Here is a 24,181-nt window from a genome sequence, read left to right as displayed (position 1 = left end):
CTGAGGCTTGCCCGCTGGCTAATATATCTACGTCCCTGATTGAATATCCGTTATTATATGCATGTGTCATTACCATGGTCTACATAGTTGGCAACAGTATTCTTTGTGCTGTGTTGTTAATTTAAAATTACTTTGTTTTTTTCAAAAAAATTAAATTAAATTAAATCACATGTAAGTTTGCGGAGTTTGAACGTATAACTTTGAAGTTTAGAGTTTTTCATTTGGTACTTAGTAGATATTTGTTAGGTTTTAAAGATTTAGGATTAAATATATAGAGTCTCAAATTGTATATGTTGGTAAACCGAGAACAAAAACATATCTAGAATAGGTGTTAGACATTGCTCAAATTGTTTAAAGTCAAGTCTCAAGAATATTCAAGCTGTAGGAAAAAGAAGTCATTTTCTGTGAAGCTTGATCGATCGAAAGATCAGGTTCAATCGATCGAAAATCGCAGAAAAATAATTTCTACAGAATTTTAAATCAAGCCCAAGCCCGTGAAAACATTTAGGGTTTCAGTCCAACACTTCTAAGTATAAAAGAAAAACCCTAACTATGTTTTAAAGAATTTTAGAAGACTTGTGAGTTACTCCTGTGAAATCTGAGAGGTTCTGTACCTTCTAACTCTACAAGTGTCTATCGAAACAAGATCTATAATCAAGTGCTGGTGGAATCTAGTTGCTGCAAGATCAGCAAGCAGTGATTTGAAACCAAAAACTTAAATTTCACTAAAAACTAATATATATATATATATATATATAAAATCTCAAGTTTTAAAACTCGAGTCTCGGACTAATGGGCCATATAATTAATATACGTCAATTTTGGTCGCTAACTAACATGATTGCAAAATTAATTCCGTAATGTTTTTTTGTATTTAATAATATCCTTTTTTTTTTTATGAACTTTAATAATATCCTTGGTTACCCAAAAAAGAAATAATAATAATAGTTTAACACCCCCCTCCCCCCCAACCCCCCACAAAAAAAAAAAAAAAAAAAAAAAAGGAAACAACAAGAGCGTAGCGATGGTTTTGCATCAGGAACATCATGGAGGACGACAAAGTAGTAGAACTATACGAAAAAAGAAAAAAAAAAGTATATTAGTACTATACAAAATAAACAAATAAAATGATTAGGGACTTTATAATAAAAGTGAAAAATTCATTTTTGGAAGAGTTTCGAATAGGAGTGTGAATTTCCCATAAAAAAAAAAGAGAGTGTGAATCACTGAATTGTGGTGACTGATGATCGATGTAACGCGTGGATTTCACTGATTAGAGTGGGCCCTCTCAAAAGTGGAGAAGAGAAGAGTGTGAATTCTGAACATACTGAATGGAGTTCACCGATCAGTGTGAACTCTTAAAAAAGAAGGGAGTGTGAATTGTGGGGATTGATGATTTTTTTTTTTTTTTTTTGGGTAAACAAAAAAATGGGTGTTTATAGTTGTATTAAATCTTCAGACAGAGAGTCGCGTCGTGAGATACTCACTTATTGTATACGTGTGAGAGTCATCTTATTTCTGAGTACATCCCTCACTGAGTATACCTACCAACAAAAGGTTATTGATAAGACTTGAACCCAAACCTAATAAGCACGAAACGAAAGTCCTAACTAACTCAACCAACCGCATTGGACAGGGACTGATGATTGATGTAATTAACATGTAAATTTCATTGATTAGAGTGGGCCCTCTCAAGAGTGGAGAAGGGAAGAGAAAAGCGTGAATTGTGCACATATTGCACGGACTTCATCAATCAGTGTGAATCTTTAAAAGAAAAGAAGATGATATGAGTAGTTAGTGTGTACTACTAATTTGGATTGAAAATAAAAAAGTTCACGACTGTAGTATAATAAGTGTGGAAATTCATTTTTCTTGTCGGTGAGTTGAAGAAAATCAGTGACTGTGAATTGTGAACTGACAATGCACCGCGTGGACTCCATTGGCCAGAGTAGGTCCTCAGGCTTTTGAGATAGTGGATTCCAAAGGGCGATAAATGCTTTGCTGACCGGTACTTTGGCTTTTTTCACTTATTGGTTAGGTAGGATCTCAATTATTTTGAGTTTTACCCTCCCCCCTCCCAATGGAGGAAATTTGCAGGTTAGCATAGTATTTGTGAGAAATTTGCAGGCTAGCACAACGAGGGAAAAGAATATAATAGGTTAACATGTGTTTGAAAGAATTTAGTAAACTAATATCTTGAGTCTTATAGACTCGATTTCAGTCTAAAACTCAATACTTAAAGACTCGATTCCCACTTGTCAAGTTGGAAGTATTAATTAAAATACGGCGTAAATGTACTTTTAATCCATATATTTTGATTTTTTTTCATTTTGGCCCTTAAATTTTTATTTTACCACTTTTAGTCTCTAAACCAATTAACGCGTGTTATTTTTGTTCTTTTCGTCAGTCTGAGGTAGCAACTGAAAGAATTAAAATGTTATAAAAAATGCCACGTCACCCAGGATACATTAGCATATAAATTTAAAAAATTAATTTATTAATTTTAACCAAATAATAAAATTAAAAACAGAATTAAAAACTAAACTTCACATGAACCTAAAAAGCTCATCAAGATACTTTTCTTATGTTTGAATATTCAATCAATTTCCAAAAGAAATTGAATATTAATTGACGGTTGACTTTAAGTTTTTAGAAAATATTTAATATTTTATGGGTTGAAAGACTTTCCTTGATTATCTCTAAATTTTTTAGTTGCCTTATTGGATTTAAACACCACACAGCCAGACCTTCCCTAGCTCCAATTGTAGTGGTGAACCCAGATCGAAACTTCCACCGATTGCACCTGTGAACCCAGATAGACCAAACCCAATCCCCACGAACCCATCAGCTCTTGTGAACTTAGGCGATGGTGGTGGCTACAGGCAGCCTTAGCGGCCACGGTGACAGCTTCAGGTGGTCTCGATGGCGACGTCTAGACTCCCCCAACTCTTCTCGTGTGTCTCTTTTTGGATTTGGCCTTTGTAAGTCTTAGAGTTAGAGAAAGAGAGGCAGAGAATGAGATGAGGTTGGCGGTTTGGAGCAGATCTATAGGAAGGAGGCCAGCGATGGTTTAGAGAGAATGGAACTTGATGGAAATTTAGACCCCTTAAAAACAACCAGATTGGTTAGCCTAGATTAATTAGCCAAGTTGTTACTTAGTTAAATTATGCAATTCTAGTTTAAAGCAATCAAATAATCATATCAAAATTATAAAGCAGCAGAATAATAAAAGACACAATGATATGATCACCCAGGAAACCACACGGTAAAAACTTAGGGAGGATTTGACCCACGGATCCTTAAGGCAAACCTGAATCCACTATGAAAGAATCGAAATTCATACAAAAGGACTACAAGCTTTCCGCTTGACTTCCTAATACCACCCACCAGTAGAACTTACTGACACAACCACGTGCAAGCTCCGAATCCACGGACTCCTTATTTCTTGAATTCTTCAATCAGCTACAAGCACCCACGCTTGATATTCTTTAAGCTTCAATGGTAGCAACCTTGTTGATCATCAAGATGTAGATAATATCTATCTTGAAAACCCTAAGTTTATGTGAAGGAAAGCTCCTCAATGATCTCACAAGAGATTCACACAAATTGCAAATATGAGCAACAAAGACTTAGAGAGGTTTGGGTACAAAACCCTAAAAATAAAAGGAGACACAAGAGGCACTCTAATATCTCTCATCAAAAGTCCCAAAAACGTTCTAGGGTTTTCCTTATATATAGAAGTGTTTTACTTGAACCCCAAGACGTTTAAATAGGGTTTGGGCTGAATTGGAACTCTGCAAAAAAATAAATCTGTACGTGATTTGATCGATCAAGTCTAATTTTCGATCGATTGAGACTTACAGATTTAGTCTAATAAATCTGCAATCACTCGATTCCAGTTTTACAAATAAACATACTTTGAGCAAGCCTAAACAAGACTAAACATATTGTTTTGATCATGGTTTGCCAACATTACATATTAGAATTCTAAATACATAAATTCCTAAATCTTTAGAACCTAACAAAGTCCCCCTTTGGCAATTCGTGACAAAACACAAACTAAAAGCTCAAAGTTTACAAAGTAAAATCCCATTACAAAAATAATGCTCATAACAACAAATTCAATCTTAACTACTATCCATCAGTTGCAAGTGTAGACAGCAGTTCAATTGAATCAACCTGTATATTTCCTGAAACACTAAACAAACGCATAAACACGTGTGGAAAAAATACAAGTAAATCAAAATTAGATTCTTGACTTCACAAAACACAAAACAAAGACATATATCATGAATAACTCATAAATATAAATCAATGAGCAGTGAACAAGAAACAAAAATAAAAACATATGTAAACTAACTCTCCCCCTAAGTTAAATATAACAAAAAGTTTTTATTTATATTCTCTCATTTCAAAAATAATTTCAACTCCCCCTAAACAAGACAAACATGATTCCCATAAATCAATAATTTCTCCCCCTTTTTGTCACGTATTGGCAAAGACTACCTAATCAGAAGGTAGACAGAAAATATACGCAACAGAGTAAGAGAAAATAAAGACAACTCCCCCTATGAAAAGCAACAACTCCCCCTAAGAACCACAAAGGTTAAAAAAAATCTCCCCCTATAAAAATAGGAGAAACAAAACATGTTTGTGGAAAAAAACAGTTTTGGGGAAAAATAATCAGCAGCAGCAGCATCACCAACAGGATCAGGAACATCCTCACCAGTAGGACCAAAGTTAAAAACACACAAACTAAAGTTAAAAACTAAGGTGAGGATACACATGAAAAAAAAATATTATCTCTTTCAATAAATGCAAACTTGACACTATGTGACCCATAAACAGTTGCATGTGTAGAGAAAATATTTTCACATTAATTATCCATTATATCTCTTAAGAAAAAAAATTTCTACAGTTCACACATAAGAAATAGCATTTACTAGAATGTATAAAACTCAAAAATTAATCAATCAATTTTTAAATCAAGTTGAGTACCCAATGTAGCAAAGTGTATGCATGTTATGTGTGAAAACAATGAGAGATATGACTGCAAAACTGCAAGATGGATACAAAAACAATGCAATACATGTGAATCCTAAACACAAATGATGCATGAAAAAAAAATTTGGTCAAAAACATAGAAACTGAAAATTTTTCAGTTTCGATCGATCGAGAATTGATCGAACATCAATCGAGTCAGGCAGACTTAAACCAAAAATTTTAATCGCAATTTCGATTGATCGAAAAACAAGTTCGATCGATCGAAAGTCTAGAAAAATCAAATTTTTGAAAAACAGAGCATTTTAATGCAGAAACTCCTCAAAACACATTGTTTTATAAAAAATGCATGAGTATGAGATGAAATTTTTTTTTCAAAAACCCAATTTTAATCCCAGTTTCTCCAAAGAAAATTTCAGTCATTCTCTTTTTAAATTCTCAAGCAAAAAAAATGTTTTGCATAATTCTCAAAGTATTTTCAAACTTGGTTGGTTAGACCAAAAACACACACAATAACATGTACAAAGTTTAGCAAAGAGTAACTTGTGTAGTGTGTGCAACTAGCAAAAACTTTGAGAAACATGTGAGGTGATATGTGAATAGAAATCAATCATAAAGTCTACACAATCCATCACATAAAATTTAAAAAAGACTATCACCTAAAGAGTTACATCATATAACTCCCACATCTCCTAGAACAAAAGCTTGCAATCATATAAGTTTCTTGTATTTTTGCCTCATTTTTTTTTTTTTTTTTTTGGTGAGATGGCAACAAGCCTAATAGTATATACCAATTTTATTTATGTAAGATGGCATCAAGCCCAATAGTACACACCAAATTTAGGTATTAAGCAATTAAGCCGAGGCTACACCTTATGTTATTTTTGTGCATGTGCTACACTTTTTCGAGCACAAAATCTTATGATATGCACTAAAGTGTTCATGATTGGCTAGTGAACAGTGGTGAGATGGTTATTTATGCATTTCTCAAAAGGATCAAGTCCGACAGTCAAATAACATGTGACTTCAAGATTAAGACAAAGTGATAAACACCATAAACATCTTTTCCACACAACATGCACTACAAAACTTTCAACTAGTAAAGTGCAATAAATAAGCTCATCAAAGCTAAAAAAGGTACATAAACTTGCTATGTAAATATAAAGTGGCCAATACTTGATTATAAATCCAAGATGTAAAAAATAAAACACAAAAATCCTTTTGGTTCTAAACGAAAATTTATGACCAAAAAACAAAAAGCACATATTATGCTAAATGAACAATGCAAAAGCAATGCATGATAGTGCAAAACTAAGCTATAGAGGGTACACAAATAAGAAATATCAATTTCTTAATTAACCATTGAGTACATGCACAAACTAGTACATACTCACAAAAAAAAAAAAAAAAAAAAAACTTAGCACTTATATAACACATACTATTCAAGTTTCTCCACAATGTCAAGCATGTTCTAAATCAAGAGAGAGATATCATAACCCATGTAATCCTCAAGAACAATAAAACAAGACACAAAATAAAATATTTTTGTCTTTTTGAAAATTTTCAATGCTTTTGGATTTTTTTTTTTAATAAAAAACAACTTGAAAAACAAAACAACCAAAAACAAAAACAAAACATGTCCACAAATAATTGAAAGAATTAAATCAGGGACAAGTTAGCAACACTCACCTTAGAGAATCTTTTCTCACCCATCTAGCACGAGTCTTCGGCTTTGTAGGTGAAAATCCATGTGAAGCAAAGTGTATTTGAGGGATTATACCAAACTTCTGAGAAAGACTAAAATCCTGCAAATTCCTTTCACAAGCCAACAAGCTCAAATTTTTCAAAAGCATATGAAATAATTTATTTGAACCTATGGTAGGAGAAATATCATCACATATCCTAGATTGAAACATAGAATGCTTAAATTTCAATTTATGACAATTAGGATGAATGTGACCATGAACACCACAAAAGTGACAAACAGAAATAAATTTAGGAACATCAGTATTCCTAACAGCAAATCTAGTCTCAGATTTTGGTTTTTACCTCAACAAATAACAATTTGGTCTAATATGACCAACAACACCACAAAGGTGACAAGTAGGCACAAAAACATATTTATTAAGCTTTCTAACAGTAGGTGTAGACTTAGGTGTAGAAACTTCAGCATCTACATCAGAACTTTTACCTTTGTCTAACCTAGCAAAATAAGCCTTTTCTTTATTATTCCTCTTGAAATGAGGGATATAAACTTTATCAGTTTTAGGCTTAAGAGAAACGGAAACACTTCTGTTGTCAACAGCAGGCTTGGTACTAGTCCAATTTTCAATTTTAGCTTTAGATTCAGCTAACTCTTGTTCAAAGCTTTTCATCTTCTCATCTTGAGAGGAAATTTGATTTCTCAAAAACTCATTCTTTTTATTAGACTCATCTAATCTCACAATCAAATCATTTTTTTCAAGATTAGCCAATTTTAACCCTTCTTTAAATTTCTTAGCAATTTTCAAAGATTTAGATAATTCCTTACGAAGAGTTTCAAAAGCATCAAAAAAATCAACAGAAACAATAGTGTCCTTTTTATTCAAAACATCACAAACATGAGCAAAAAGACATTTCAAATTATCCATGACAGCAAGGGTCAAGGATTAGCTCTTAGATCAAAAGAACTAAAACAGAAGAGCTACCCACTCTGACACCATTTGATGAAAATTTAGACCCTTTAAAAACAACTAGATTGGTTAGTTTAGATTAATTAGCCAAGTTGTTACTTAGTCAAATTATGCAATTCTAGGTTAAAGCAATCAAATAATCATATTAAAAATATAAAGCAGTAGAATAATAAAAGACACAATGATATGATTATCTAAGAAACCACACGGTAAAAACCTGGGGAGGATTTGACCCACCGATCCTCAAGGCAAACCTGAATCCACTATGAAAGAATCGAAATTCATACAAAAGGACTACAAGCTCCCCGCTTGACTTCCTAATGCTACCCACCAGTAGAACTTACTGACACAACCACGTGCAAGCTCCAAATCCACGGACTCCTTATTTCTTGAATTTTTCAATCAGCTACAAGCACCCACGCTTGATATTCTTCAAGTTTCAATGGTAGCAACCTTGTTGATCATTAAGATGTAGATAATATCTACCTTGAAAACCCTAAGTTTATGTGAAGGAAAGCTCCTCAATGATCTCATAAGAGATTCACACAAACTGCAAATATGAGCAATAAAGACTTAGAGAGGTTTAGGTACAAAACCCTAAAAAAAAAGGAGGCACAAGAGGCACTCTAATATCTCTCATCAAAAGTCCCAAAAACGTTCTAGGGTTTTTATTATATATAGGAGTGTTTTAGTTGAACTCCAAGATGTTTAAATAGAGTTTGGGCTAAACTGGAACTCTGCAGAAAAATAAATCTGTACGTGGTTCGATCAATCGAGTCTAATTTTCGATCGATCGAGCCTTATAGATTTAGTCCAATAAATCTGCAATCACTCGATTCCAGTTTTACAAATAAACATACTTTGAGCAAGCCTAAACAAGACTAAACATATTGTTTTGATCATGGTTTGTCAACATTACACATTAGAGTTCTAAATACATAAATTCCTAAATCTTTAGAACCTAACAGAACTCGATCTCATCCTCCATCTCGGCCACAATGGAGCTCGCCGATCTCGACCACCTTCTTGGCGTGGGTTTGTTGACTGAGCGGTGGGTTTGGTGACTTTTTTGGTGGTAGTGGTGGTCATGTTCTAGAATTTTTGTGGGTTTTTGAGCTGAAGTTCATGTTATGAAGAAATGTTTTTGATCGGCGGGGTGGTGGTGGCTTGACCGTGTCAATCATTAGTGGTGGGATCTGGGTTTGATTATGTTTGATTGTGTTGATCTGGGTTTGTTGCGATTGGTTTCTTGATCTGGGTTTAATTTGGGTTTGATTTGCTGAGAATTCGGTATTGATTGTGTTAGAATTTGGGGAAGGACATGAAAAATTCGATGATCTTGATTTGTGGTAGATCTTATAGTGCTGGGTTTGATGATCTCTGAGGTGTTGAATTTGGGTATTTTCTTTTTCATTTATGTCTTAGTGATTTGGGTTTGAGTTCTTAGGTTGCTGGGTTTGTGTTCTTGTGATGGGTTTGAGTTCTTGGTTACTGGGTTTGATTTGGAAAGAATATGAAGAATAAGTTGTAAAATGAAGAACAATCTGAAGAACATGAAGAACAATCTTAATTCAAGTGAATTTTAGTTTTTAATTCTGTTTTTATTTTTATTATTTAGTTAAAATTAATTTTTTAAATTTATATGATGATGTGTCATGGGTGATGTGGCATTTTTTATAACATATTAGTTCCTCTCGCTGCCACCTCAGCTATTTTCGTCGGTTGACTGACAGAAAGGACGAAAATAACACGCGTTAATTAGTTTATGGATTAAAAGTGGTAAAATTAAAATATAGGGACCAAAATGAAAAAAAAGTCAAAATGTAGAGACTAAAAGTGCATTTACGTCTTAAAATGCTGATGTGGTATTTAAAAATGCCAAATAATTATTTTTAATAATATTTTAATGTCCACGTCAGTGCCATATTAGGAAGTAGGGCACTCTGTCTGCCACGTAGGAGGTTTCCGTTAGTGAGTTGACGGGAGGAACCATTTTAAAAATGATTTTCTTTTTTTAGGAACTACATTAGCAACGAAATCAATTTTGGAACAAAATTAGGAATTGACCCAAAATGCAGAGAGCAAAAGTACATTTTCGCCAAAGAAAAAAGAACTAGTCCAAAATAATTAAAGTTTATGACTTTGTAGTATGTGGAGAAATTTAATTTTACTTATCGGTGGGTTAGAGAGAAGAGATCAGTATGAACTGGGATCTGATCAAGTTTGGTGTGGTCTTCATCAGCCAGAGTTGGCCTCAAGTTTTTTAGATAGTGACGGTGTGGTCTTCATCTGAATGTTGGACTAACTTTTAAAAAATTTGAGTGCTACTTAATCCATTATAAAGTATATATCCAAGATTGCATAAAAAAAAAAAAAAAGTATATATCCAAGACTTCAAAATGAATACAATTTTGACTCATTTGTATTTAGAATGAGTGAGAGATAACCATTTAGAAAATATTCATTCTCATATGCTTGTGTTATTACCATGGTGTACATGGTTAGAAACATTGTCCTTTGTGCTATAACGTTAAGTATGTTTTGGGTGTTGGACTTGGAACATGTAATTTTGAAATTTGGAGTTTCAAATTTGTCTATGTATTAGTAATTTGTAACGTAGCATTTATTACCTTTTATAATTAATTTCTGTCAAATTTTTTCTTTATTTTTTTCTTTAACATGTTTTGGTAGTTAGATATAGCCACTAGGTTTTTGATCCTCAATTCAATCCTATAATCTGATCCATGTGATTCTCTCTCTCATCCTATATAAGATTTTGATTTTGACAATCGTAGTGTGAGCGGATGGTGGACTAAACCAAAGTTGGCCCTTAGATTTAAAATAGTGGATTGCAGTAAATGAAGATAGGCTACCTTTGAAAATTTGTACTGGAATACAATTATGGTGCCTTTGCCTTCTCCAACTATTGGTGTTGATTTTGCTTTTTTAGTCCGGTTAGAGATACTTCACAACAAATTTAAATTGTGATAGAAGCAACATAAAATAAGCTTCATCATTAATATTATTTTTATTATTTACAAATTACAACAAGCGACATTAATAGTTCAAAAAAATATTGTAAGCCTAGACTAAGTTTTGGAAGATTAGGTGAATTGGCACATCCACATACACAAAGTATTTGGGAGTCTAAAGAGGAAACGATTTGACATGTGGTGTTGTAGCATATTGTATTTATCTCTAAAAAAAAAAAAAAAATGATTAGGTTATTTATTTCTTTTATCAGCTTAATAAATAAATAATTTAAAAACCCACTTTTTCTAGGTGCACTATATATTTTTTTTAACTTACAATAAATAATCAAATAAGTTTCAGAAAAATTAATAAAATGCACTGAAACCTTTTAAACATCTTCCAAGTGACAATTAATGCTTATTACATTGCAATATCAAGGAAGTTATTCTGTGAAACCTTGAAAGAAGAAGTCATTGAACTTTGTAAGAATCAAACCGGTCATTACGGTCAAACATTTCACGTTTGAGCTTTCCAAGAAAAATGGTAGACAATAAGTTTATAATCACAAAAATGTTCACAAAAAATATTTTAAAAATGTTGAAATAAGTCAATATAAATAATAAAATAATTTCAATAATAATCCGAAAAACAATAATAATGGAATAAATTTTACCCAGAACATCATCAAATGATTTAAAATAAATAAGAAAAAAAAAGTATAGAATAGTACATAATAAAAAGTGTAAAATACAAAACTGACTTTCTAAATTTTTTGAAATTTCATTTCAGTTTTCTCACTTACTTTTATTCATTTCAGTCCTCTAATTTTCAAATTTATTCAATTAAGGTTTTTCTACCTACTTTTGTTATATATTGTGGTCAATTTTTTAATTTTATAAATTTTTCTTTAAATTTTTTAAATTAAAAAAATTTAATTAATGATTAAAAAAATATTTTCTAAATTTTTTTTTTCTCCTAGCCTTAAAATATATATTTTGTTAACCAAACAAATTTCCATTTCCAACTTCTAACTATGGCTTGGGCTCTTGTTTCTGCTATCAAGGACCAGCTTAGTTCTTTCATTACTTCAGAGTTCACGTCTATTGCTAATGTCAAGAGAGAAGTCCAGAAGCTTGAAAGCAAATACCACACCATCCAGGCAATGCTCAACGATGCAGAGAAACGGCAAGTGAAGGAGGAAGCTGTGAAGCTTTGGCTAGATAAGCTCAAAGACGTATCCTACCAGATGGACGACGTGTTGGATGAGTGGAACACTGCCATGATCAAAGCAGAGATTGAGAAACAACAAAAAGATGATGAAGAAAAAGCTGAAACTAGCGGTGCTGCTAAGAAAAGGAAGGTATGGCCCCTCATCTCAGTTCCTACTCTTTTGCAGCATCATGATATTGCTCATAAGATAAAAGAGCTTAATGAAAAATTAGATGAGATTGACAGAGAGGGAGAGGTGTACACGTTTGTATTGACTAGGGGCAATGAAGAAGTTGAGAGACAAAGAACAACTTCCTTTGTTGATGTGTCTGAAATTCTTGGTCGTGATAAAGTTAGGGATGATCTAGTGAGCATCCTATTGGGCAAGGGTAGTGAAGAAGTAAGAAACCCCCATGTCATCTCTTTAGTGGGCATGGGTGGTATTGGAAAAACTACTCTTGCCCAACTAGTCTATAATGATAATGAGGTGAAGGCACATTTTGAGATAAAAGTGTGGGTTTGTGTTTCTGACCCTTTCGATCAGTGCAAGGTGGCCAAAGAAATCCTCGAATCTATTGAACATCAATCCCCCAACTTGACTACATTGCAAAGTCTATTGGATAGAATTTGCAATAAAGTCAGGGGAAAGAAGTTTCTTCTTGTCTTTGATGATGTGTGGACGGAAGACTGCACAATGTGGGAGCCATTCAGAGTTGCACTCAAATATGTTGCCCAAGGCAGTAGAATTATAGTCACCACACGGAAAAGTAGAGTTGCGGAGATTATGGGACGTGGGAGCATGATTAATTTGGAGGTATTGTCTAAAGAAGATTGTTGGTTGGTGTTTAAAAAAATAGCATTTTTTAATAGGGATCCTAGGCAATGTGAGCAACTAGAAGGCCTCAGTAGGCAAATAGTAGAAAAGTGCAAAGGCTTGCCACTTGCTGCAAAGACTCTAGGAAGTCTAATGCAGTTCAAGAGAAGTATAGAAGAATGGAGGAGAGTTTTGGATAGCAATTTGTGGGAATTAGAAGTTGGGGAAATGGAAAGTCTTTATGCACCGTTGTTACTGAGTTATTATGATTTATCCTCACCATTGAGACAATGCTTCTCATTTTGTGCTGTTTTTCCAAAAGATTATGTCTTTTCTAGCGGTGAGTTGGTATTTATGTGGATGGCACAAGGATATATTAACTCGAAGACAAATATGGAGATGGAAATCATTGCTAGAGAATACTTTGAAAATTTAGCCATACGATCTTTCTTCCAAGATTTTAAGAAAGATGAAAATGATGGCCAAATAATAACGTGCAAAATGCATGATATCGTGCATGACTTTGCACAATTAATGTCAAAAAATGTATGCTTCACAATCAATTCTAACATAAGGTTGGAAACTGATTATAAAACTGCCCGCCATTTGGAGTTAGAAATTTACAAAGAAGCCCAATTTCCTGAGTCCATTTATAGTGCAAAAAATTTGCGCACCCTCATTTTTGTAAATCGAAGTGATTATATGTTGTCTACTTTATTTCGGCATTTTAGATGTTTACGAATATTAACTTTGGATTTTAAATCTGGTGGTACAATATGGAATCTTCCAGATGCTGTGGAAAATTTCATACATTTGAGGTATCTCAATTTAGTCAATTATTGTGAAGATGCATTGCCTGAAACCATTTGTAATCTTTGCAATTTACAAATTTTGAAAATTATAATTGATGGTAACAAGTTCCAAAAATTGCCACAGGGAATGAGTAAACTAATTAACCAGAGACATTTTAATTTGAGCTTCAGAAATAATTGTTTAAATGTAAAGTTTCCAAGAGGGTTTGGGAGATTGACTTCTATTAGAACATTATATCATTTCATCGTAAATGGTAAGGATGATAGTGAAAGATGTAAATTGGGAGAATTAATAAATTTGAACCACCTGAAGACTCTTGTAATATCTGGGTTGGGAAGCGAGGTAGATGAATGTGAGGCCATGAATGCACAATTGAAGAAGAAGATAAACCTTGATACTTTGACTCTAATATTTAAGGAATGGGATGGTGAGGAAATAGTAAGGGAGAAAGATGCATTAGTTTTGAATGCCTTAGAGCCACCTCCTAACTTGGAATATTTACGTATTGTATGTTACAAGGCACCGATAAGGTTTCCTAATTGGATGATGTCCTTAACCAATCTAAAAGAACTTGAAATTAACGATTCATCTTTAGAGTGTTTGCCTTCTTTGGGGAAACTTCCATTCCTCAAATCATTACAGATGAGGGAGATTCAAAGATTTAAAAAGTTAGGGGTTGAATTTATGGGAATAGAAGAATTCGAAAAGAAGGAGAAAGGCGATATAATAATACCACTATTCCCAAATTTGATATCTCTCTCATTTGAGAAAGTCTATAACTGGGAAGAATGGAATGGGATTGAAGAAGAAGAAGACTGTATCAGAAGATTCACTATTATGCCACGACTTCAAGATTTGAGAATTCGCTACTGCGAAGAGTTAAAGTCGTTGCCGAACTTCCTTCGTACAACTCCATTACAGAAATTGAAGATCGATTATTGTCCAATTCTGAAGGAACGCTGCAAAAGAGGGACAGGAAAGGAGTGGCCCAAGCTTTCCCACATTCCTAACATATGGATTGATAGGATCTATGTGCAAAGAGATGGTCGAGAATATGAGGTAGAGCCAAAGGTAACTTCTTCTGACGCTTCTTCTTTTCCTTCGGCATCTTCTTTTTTTTTTCAATATATCAATATTATATTAATAAAAATTTTACTTGTCTGCCAAAATTTCCCATTGAAAAAAAAAAAAAATGATGTTCTCAGTCATTTGAATTAGGCGATTTATTGTTTAGATCCAGTATTTTGTGATTTATCTAAAATTGCTTAATAAATATCCCAATGAATATCCTTAAAAATCTCGTTCATTTGCGTATGTATAGACAAAAAACAAATCTAATGTCTACCTATATCTTTCTATTTCATTTACGGTTTCCTATTTATATGGGTTTTCCTCATTTTTTGATTTAAGGCTGTGGATATAACACTAATCTCAAATAACCCATATGGTTTTTTTTTGGTTCGTGTAGAAAGACAATGAACTAAAATGGTTCCTGTGATCTCTGTGTTTCTGGGTTCAGGAATTTTAGCTTCAAGTAGAGATTTTTAGATGATGGTTATGGTGAAAGATGATTTTTGTCTAGACTATGCGTGTTGGCAAAGTCCATTCTTGGCTTGATTCAGTGTTGCTTGTCAAATCTAGTACCTGGGACTTTTCTTTTATTTTGCTAAATTTATCAATTAATATTCTAATCGACTACCAAACAGTCCCACAGATTAAAAATTTAATAACAACTTTAATTAGATTTTGAGTACTTTGAATTAGGTGATTTGTATTTTGTAGTATTCACATAACTAGCAAAGCATGTGGTTGCTTAGATTCAGTTATCTTGTGATGTATCTAAAATTGTTTAAACTAATAAAAAATGATCACTGCAACAAATCTTACTCATTGACATATAGAGAAAACAACTCAAATGCCTACCTCTTTCTAACTCTTTAATAGTTTAATATTTACATGGGTCTTGCTAATAGTTTAAATAACTCATATGGTTTTCTTTTGGGCAGTTTTGGCCCTTTCTCTAGTCAGATGACGAAGACAAAAAAGAGGACACTGAAGAAGAGGACCTATGATTTCTTTGTTTCTAGGTTCATGATTTTAGTTTCAAGTAGAGATTTTTGGATGGCGATGGTGAAAGATGATTTTTGTGTGTGTGGCTGAAGTTCATTCTTGGCATTATTCAGTAATGCAAGTCTGATCTAGTCATGGTAACTTCTTCTAACTCTTCTTCTTCTGCTTCATCTTTTTTTATTTATTTATTTTTATTTTTTTATATTAGAACTAAATATTAATTAATTTTCCTACTTGTCTGTAAAAATTCCCCAAAAAACAAAGAAATACAATTGGTAATTAATTTTAATGAGATTTTGGCCAAAATCTCAGACATGGACACCAACGATTCAGTCCTATGTTCTTTTTTGTGCGTGCTTTTGATATATGTATTAAATAATAAGATCTGATAACACTTCATAGTATAAGATTTTAACATTTTCCTGTGAATTATAAGATCAATGACTTCTTATGTGGAAATAACTACAAATTTCTTAATGCTTTAATTGGATATCTTAATCTCCATAAATTTGTTGAGTGACTCTATAAACTGATTGAGGTTCTGTCCACATTGATCAGACTTCAACAAAGATGAACCTAATATTTTGAAACATGTACTTCTGTAATTGTTAATTCTTAGCTCGTGTAAATTTTAAAGCAGCATTGTCTTGTGTCCTACTGAATACCAATTTATGTTTTCCACTGGTAAGATTCAAGCTCTAGTTTTTAGCTCACTGTCCATGGATTTGAGTATAGAACAATTCAAAATATTCACTATAGTTTGAATAGAATTGATAATCAAGATATTGGAATGATCATTTTCATGATGTTTGTTAATTTCCTCTGCTTGTTAAATGCTCATTTGGAAGTGCTGATGTGGTACCATTTGTTTAACATTATTTACTGATCCTATACAATGCATATTAGGTAGCAGTTTTCTAGTTCAGCCATGTGTCATTGGTTGAAAGGTGCTGGTCTCTTCAAAATCATTGTTGTTGTGAGTTTATTCAATTTCCAAGTAATTAATCAATTGCAAGCAAAATATTATGATATAGATTTATAGATTTTTTAAAAATATATATAAGATAAGAAATTCCCCCTTTTCAAGGTTCACAAAGTTTGCTACAAGTTCGGATTTTTGGATGGTGATGGTGAAAATTATTTGCGTTTGAGCATGTGTCCGAAAAGTTCAGCTTCAGCTTGATTTGGCGTTGCAACTCTAATTCAGTCATGGGTAACGCCTTCTTCTTCATCATCTTTCTTTATTTCACCCAAATTTCAATTAATTATCCTACTTATCCCTCAAAAACATAATAATTACAACTTTGGTGGATTAATTTAAGATTTTGGCCAAACTCATAAAGACACTGACACAAATGGTTCAATCTGGTGTAGAAGATTCTCAATTTGAAAAGAAAAGAAAAGAAAAAAAAAAAAAAAAACTAATGAATGTTACTCAAATTTTAACTTGACATGTTGGCTTTCTTTTTTAGTCAATCTAAGTTGGCAACACATGAAAAGAAATTTATGTAACGCTAGTCTTAACGAAAAAGAGAGGGGTTGTCAAGGCTTTAAAATGTTTTTGTTAATTATCAAGTACAAAAGTTATAGGGTTAGGTAATTGCTATTTATCAAGCTATAAAGAAATATCATATGCTTGTTTTTTGTTTAGAGTTTGAAGTATCTTGTTACTTGAAAAGTGTGAAGTACAGGAGGCCTGTTACTAGTAGGAAAGAAGAAGAAACTATATATACCATGGCTTTGTTAGTTGGATCATTTACTCCACTATAGTGATGTATATCTCGATATTTTCTTCTTAATCATCTCTGTTTTTCCTTATCATTTTGTCCATCCTTGATAATCTCATGCTAAATATCTAATTCTTTTGGCCTCATTTGAATCAAACATCTGATTCTAATATCTAGGGATGTACATTTTCTTATGAATCAATTTTTCACAAATTGGTGCACATTTGATAAAGGGCCAAAGAAGCAGGTCCTCTATCATTTCATAACCGAAGCAAGGATGTGCATCATGGAACGTATAATGTTTAATCCATATTATATGGTGGCAGATGAAAGGTGAGCTAGGTAATTGACCAATTTTTAACTCATTTAATTTTTGGCCTTATGTTTTTGGCTTTAAATTTGATTGCTAAATTTCATGGTTTAGTGTTATACATTTTGGAGATTGATGAATACAAAGGCGTGCGGATTTCTTGTCTTAGTGATTGAAGAGTTTTGTGTCATGGAAGAGGGGAAAGAGTGTGATGTTACCACCAAGAGTAGAGGGGATGAGATGATAAATGCTTGCTTTTCTTTTTACGGTTTTACCATTGCTAGTCGCCCAATTTGGAATGACATTCCAAAAAGGAAATCCCTGAATTAGTCACCAATATGTTCAAGTAAAAAGGTAGAAGAAGACGGCAATGAAGCCATATTACAATTGTTTGCTCTAGGTAGTTCAATTCTGATTCACCTTTAGGTAACTTTATATTCTTCTGATGCAATTGCATTTGCATTTTAATCGATGGTCAACTACTTTTATTTCCAATCCTTAAGGGTCTAGGAATTTTTTGGTTTCATTCAATCCGAACATCATGCAAAATGTTCTTTCCTCATTAGGTCTAATTCAATCTTAACATAAGGCAAAAGGTTTCATGTACAAAAAGCCCCGTTATCACTTCAAAGATGCTGCAACATGCTTAACCTTTGATTTTGTTTTCTTTAGTAGTCCATTTGATTTGGTTACATATGAAGAGAAACAAGTTAAATTTTCATATAAGACCTTTACTCAGCCTTCCATCTATAATTTTGAATTCTTGAATCAATTTTCATTCAACAAGTTTAAGAAGAAAGAGGGAAGCACTCATAGCTCAAACCCATCACTCAATCCCTTTTTCATTCATCTAGTCTTAATGTTATGGGGTTATGTACTTGCTATTTATCAAGTTCTTATATGAAAATTTTGTGCGTTTTCTTTTGTCTCAGAGGCAGAAGCGTTTCATGGCATGGAAGAGTGCAAAGCGGGGGAAGCAACCAGCAGTAGATTTTGGAAACCATATCTAGAGTACAAGTCTGATTTATTTCCAACCCTTAAGGGTATAATAATGTTTTGGTCTCTTTCAATCAGAACATCATGCAAAATGTTCTTTCCTCATAAGATCTGATTCAATATTAACATCAGGCAAAAGGCTTCATGTACAAAAGCCCCATTACTTATTAAAAAAAAATGGTGCAAAAGCCCTGTTATCACTTCAAAGATGCTGCTAACAAGCTTAACCTTTGATCTTGTTTTCTTTAGTATTCCATTTGATATGATTACATATGAAATGAAACAAGTTAATTTTTCAAATAACACCTTTACTGAGCTTTCCATCCATAATTTTGAAAGGTTGAATCCTTTTTTCTTTCAACTAGTTTAAGAAGAAAGAGGGAAGCACCCATAACTCAAATCCATCGCTCAATCCCTTTTTCATTCATCTAGTCTTAATGTTATGGGGTTATGAGGGATATGTACTTGCAATTTATAAAGTTCTTATGTCAATATTTTGTGCATTTTCTTTGTCTCAGAGTGCAAAGTGGAAGCAACCAGCAGTAGATATGAAGATATTACAAATACTTTGGATCAAGTAACAATCATAGAAAAACATTCTTGGTAGTAAATCAAATCTTTATTGGTTTGTTGTGACTTCTTTGCTTTCTTATTTCCATCTGTCTCACTCAAGGAGTTTCCTCCACAGTTTGGTTTATTTCCTTCAAGATCTAGGAAACCATATCAAGAGTACAAGTCTGCTTTATTTGGGCCTATGGCTAACAACTAAAATGAAGATATTGCATGAACAGAAATTTTTCTTACATACATAAATGCAAGGTATCTGACTTAATTATTATTAGTTGTTTAACATTGTTTAATTAGCCTTCAGAAGCACTTTAGCTTACCCTGATATCTTTTCTAACTATTGAAAGAAAGTTCCTTAATCTCATATTGATTCTTTTCTAAGCAATTAATCATGACTTGGAGCATTGTTTATTTTCTAAATAAAGAAAGTTTTTCATTGCAAACTGCTCCAGCATATCTGTTTGATAATTTTTCATTTGTATCTACATCAGTTTTACTTAATGGGAGTAGACATAGCTCAAGAGCAGCTTTTGTGGTTTATGAGAGGTAATCTAACTTGATTTACCATTTTGTTGGGTTTTTTTTTTTTTTGTTTTGTTTTGTTTTGTTTTTTTTTTTTTCCTCCTTTTTTATGGATTTAAAATTGGAGTTTTTTAAGTTCCCTAATTTTGAAAGGACTGGACTATGTGATACCAAGAAGAATTTGTTAAAAAATTATAATTTATACATTTGAAACTTGTGTTAAACAATACTCTTCTCTGTAGGAAATTTAGATTACTCTCAAAAGATTTTGCGGCTAGACCTCCTAAAATCATTGACAATGTCATATCTAGCTCATCTCCTAGTGTAATCTATGTTTAAATCTCAAAAAAATCTTCTTCTGTTTGTCATTCATGTTTGCAGCTGAAAGACTCGCCAGAGTCTTAATAATCTTAATTCAGCCAGTTTGCTAAAGGTCAAGTAAAAAATTTGGTTTTAGAAGCAGGTTGTTTATATAATTTTAATTGTTCATGTATGCACTTTTGTGCGGACCAGTCATCAAACGATCAAAAAGCCTAAACGGCTAGTGCAGCTGATATATATTCAAGTGGCCGTTGGTACTGTTAGCTTGGTTCATGAAGGATTTATGCCTTGAAGTTGATTTGTAATTGTGATATAATCCTTTTGACATCTGGGGAGTTCATACAGTGATTCAATTGCATTTTAGAGTTTGTGAAGTATTGTATTGAGAATTGTGTATACACCAATTACCTTTCTTCTTTTTTCATTAGCAATACTAAACTCTTTTTTCACTTATGCCATCAGAGATTTGGGTAATGAGAACCAGATTGGTGTTGCCGCATTCCCTAGAGATGGTGCCTGTTAAAAAGATGATATTGATTTCATAAGGTTTCTAGGTAGGTGTATGCATATCCCGGGCATATGGAAGAAGTAATATTGTTGGATTGCCTTTAGCCTCAATTCATTATAATGCTACAATGCAATAATGTTCTTACATCCAGCATACAGAAAAACTTACTATAATATTCAGTATGGTGTGCTCCTTATTGGGATGTGTTTGAGCATACAACTACAATTGCCCTTTTCTAGAAAAGGGCAATAGAAGAGAAGTTTGCTGATTTTTTCAATTGATACAATCATTTTGGTGTCAAAGTAAAAATTTCCTGTTGGATTTGCTGTAGTAAACCTATTATTGAAATTTTTTATTTATCAAGCTTTGCTCTTAATGGTTTTTTTTTTAATCCTTTCTTCCGGAAGTTACAACCTTGTTTGTTGAACTTATGCAGTCTAAACTTATAGGAGAAGCATAGTTTATGCTGGTGAAAATCATTAAGCAAGGATGCCCCACTGTGGTCATGTCTTATATTCTGGTGCAAGATAGCTAATTAAGAAAGCTATATAGGCAGAATGGCAAAGCTCTATAGGGCAAAGCAACAAAGCTCCCTTTCTCTCCTCCCTGAAGATTTGTCCTTATTTACAGAGCTCTATACTTAATTCATAGACACAGGAAGAAGACTCCCTTGCCTGGAATTCTCCCAATAAGCTGATCAGACAAAGCCCTGGACTTCTCTTCACTACCAACCCCTACCCTTAAGATTCCTCACCGCCTGGGTATGAAGATCCTTCACTGCCTGGTTATGTTTTCAAAAGGCTTAAATTACTAGTGCAGCTGAAATTCAAGTGTTGTTGGTCCTATAAGTATGGTTCATGAAGGATTTATGCCTTGAAATTGATTTGTAATTGTATTATAATCCTTTTGACATCTTAGGAGTTCATATAGAGGAGATTCAATTGCATTGTACAGCTTGTGAAGTACTGTATTGAAATTTTGTATACACCAATTACCTATATTTATTTATTCATTAGTAGTAGTGTTGAACATGATCGAAACTCCTGATTTTCTCAAATCTCTTGAAACTATGTTGTTTTGTGTGTAGATTTTTAATTATTATTTTTTTAGAAGTTGCAATAATGTATGTTCAGCACTATAAAACAATCTTACCTGCCATTTTTTATTAAATTGTTTTATACTATCTGTTTATTTTCTCATTCCTTTAACTTGTTTATTGTTGCTGGTTGAACTCTAGTCCATATGGGTAAGCACAGCTTGCTTAAGAGGGAATTGTTAGGCAAATGACTGAAAATTTATTTTATGGCACTATAATTGGGAGAACAGGAAATGTCAGTGGCACCTTTGAAACTGTCTACAGCATTCAGGATCTGGTAATCTACTAGAAAGATCTCCCCTGCCATTGGTAACTTAAGATTTCACTTTACATAGCTACCTCTACCTTCGAAAATGCTCCAATATAACTGTTTGATAATTGATAATTGATAATTTTCATTTGAATCTCATCAGTTTTGCTTAATGGGAGTAGACATAGCTCAAGAGTGGCTTTTGTGGTTTATGAGGTAATGCAATTTGATTTACCATTTTTATTGGTTTTTTGTATCATGGAGTTAAATTGGAGTTCTTTTAGTTCCCTAATTTTGAAAGGACTGGATTATGTGATATTAAGAAGTTGCTACAAAATTATAATTTATACATTTGAAACTTGTATTAAAGAGTACTCCTCTCTATAAGAATTTTGGAGAACCCTTAAAAACTTTTGTAGCTGCGCCTCCTAAAATCATTGACAATGTCATATCTAGCTTGTCTCCTACCGTAATCTATGATTAAATGTCAATGCAATCTTCATCTGCTTGTCACTCATTTATCAGATCATAGACGAAGTCTTTTAGTTTTTACAATTTGCATTATACCAACTGGTTAACATATATACTATGGACAGATTATTTATAAAAGAAGAGGAAGATCAATCTCCAAAAAAAATAAAGAAAAACCATCTAGGAGGTCAAGGATTTAGTTGAGAAACAAAATGAGCACAAGCTCTATGCAACCAAGCAGAAAGAAAAGTAAGGAAGGTAAAGCCTCTAAATATATCACATATGGTATATTTTTTCCTTAACTTCTGTTTTGTTTGTTTGATTGTTAAATTAATAGTTATTGCTGCTTCTTATTTAAATAAAGTTTTTGGTAGCTGTGTTTTATTGTAGAAATTAGAATTATATTTTTTGGGTTATTTTTATGCTCCTCATCTTGCTTAGGAATTAAATATTGTTGCAATGCATAGTAATAAAAATTTTACTCCAGTAATCGGCATTCTGTGGTAGGAAATAGTCTGTCCCACTAGTGACCCTAAAATTATAATTAAGAACCAAAAAGGAGTCATTCTGACCAGAAATTCATTATATCACCAATAATCTTTCACATGTTAGGTATAAATTTTAGTATTTATTCTCTTGATATACCTTAAAAATAAGCAAACAAGAAAAGTATAATAGGACAGCCTAGCACATGGAAGTTGGGTTTAAGTTATGACCGAGTTCGTAGCATGTGCTTTAACCATCAAACGTGCCATGTTCCCATGCAAACTTACATACGACTTAAGAGCAGTTATATATATATATATATATATATATATGTATATATATAAATTACAGTTGGTGTCTTGGGCATATGTTAAGATAAGAATCTACAATCCCCTATCTATAATCATCTCACTTTTAAATCAAGTGTTTCCAATGTGAACGTGACATGTTCCCATGCTACCGATCACTGCATCAATATCTTTTAATTATTTTGTACCCCTGACTAGTGCATTGTTTCTGGCCTTGCCAATCCATTATAAAAGGTGCAGTACATTTGATCTATCAACCAGTTATCATCTACTCTTTCAGTCTCTTGGATTATCCAAACAAATTTCCATTTTCAAGTATGGCTCGTGCTCTAGTTTCTGCAATCGCCGAGGAGCTTGGTTCCATCATTGCTTTAGAGCTCAGGTTGACTATAAGTGTAAAGGAAGAAGTCCAAAAGCTTGAAAGCAAATTCCGCACCATCCAGGCAGTGCTCAAAGACGTATCCTATGAGATGGATGACATTTTAGATGAGTGGAACACCGCCATTATTAGGCCAATTTAGATTCCAGTTGATAGAATTAACAAGTTTTAAATCCAAGTTGTTAATTAGATTTATTATGAATACAACTTGTTAAAACAAACAAACATCAATATCATGTCAATAATGAATGCAACGGAAAAATAAATAAGACAAGATATGATGACCCAGGAAAACCAATGAAACCAACTAGTTTCACAGTAAAAAATCTGGGGGGAAACCTTCCCAAAAAGCAATCCACTATAGTAAAGAGAAGTTTTAGATCTAGTACAAAACCTTTGTCCTTAGACTCTACAATCTCTGTAGATGAACTCACAGTAGAAATCTTCTACCGCTTTAGAACCTCTGAATTTTTCAATATATGAACGCCACCTTTTTTATTGCACGAATCCCAATACGTGATTAACCAATTGTGCGAATCCAAATACGCGATTTAATCACCAACTAGAAGATGTTGGATGCAAAGTTCTTCACTTCATCAAGAATGAAGATCAAGAAGCACTTGGTTATAAAACCCTAAGGTGCAAAAGACGCAGTGATTTCTTTCAGAGAGAATAAGGCATCGGTCAC

General features: G+C 33.0%; 2 protein-coding genes across 22 annotated transcripts in view; both read left to right on the top strand.

Moving 5' to 3' along the window:
• Window positions 1-24,181, top strand: part of LOC112024652 (uncharacterized) — a 103,137-nt gene that overhangs the window by 10,401 nt on the left and 68,555 nt on the right. The window lies entirely within an intron of this gene.
• On the top strand, window positions 11,645-22,713 carry LOC112024627 (putative disease resistance protein RGA3). 21 transcript variants are annotated; one of them, XM_065778689.1, is made up of 14 exons: window positions 11,645-14,553; window positions 15,489-15,689; window positions 16,459-16,528; window positions 16,640-17,621; window positions 17,759-18,015; window positions 18,522-18,632; window positions 19,104-19,188; window positions 19,274-19,404; window positions 19,644-19,698; window positions 20,458-20,549; window positions 20,940-21,264; window positions 21,830-21,908; window positions 22,013-22,065; window positions 22,446-22,711. In XM_065778689.1, exons 1-2 carry the CDS (start codon window positions 11,680-11,682, stop codon window positions 15,504-15,506), a joined length of 2,892 nt encoding a protein of 963 aa, XP_065634761.1. In that variant the 5' UTR covers window positions 11,645-11,679; the 3' UTR covers window positions 15,507-15,689; window positions 16,459-16,528; window positions 16,640-17,621; window positions 17,759-18,015; window positions 18,522-18,632; window positions 19,104-19,188; window positions 19,274-19,404; window positions 19,644-19,698; window positions 20,458-20,549; window positions 20,940-21,264; window positions 21,830-21,908; window positions 22,013-22,065; window positions 22,446-22,711. The 21 variants fall into 21 exon arrangements, with proteins under 21 accessions (XP_065634761.1, XP_065634755.1, XP_065634753.1 ...); XM_065778683.1 differs by having other exon boundaries at window positions 16,640-17,612; window positions 17,704-18,015; window positions 22,446-22,710; XM_065778681.1 differs by having other exon boundaries at window positions 17,704-18,015; window positions 22,446-22,710.

This window comes from Quercus suber, unplaced genomic scaffold (assembly GCF_002906115.3).
Source record: "Quercus suber isolate HL8 unplaced genomic scaffold, Cork oak 2.0 scaffold_189, whole genome shotgun sequence".
In the NCBI taxonomy this organism is placed as follows: domain Eukaryota; kingdom Viridiplantae; phylum Streptophyta; class Magnoliopsida; order Fagales; family Fagaceae; genus Quercus; species Quercus suber.
Note: the sequence above shows the minus strand (reverse complement) of the source record. Positions and strands in the feature narration are given on the sequence as shown.

Excerpts from the sequence above, each read along its gene's own strand:
- LOC112024627 (XM_065778696.1), top strand. The coding sequence starts at position 11,680 with ATGGCTTGGGCTCTTGTTTCTGCTATCAAGGACCAGCTTAGTTCTTTC.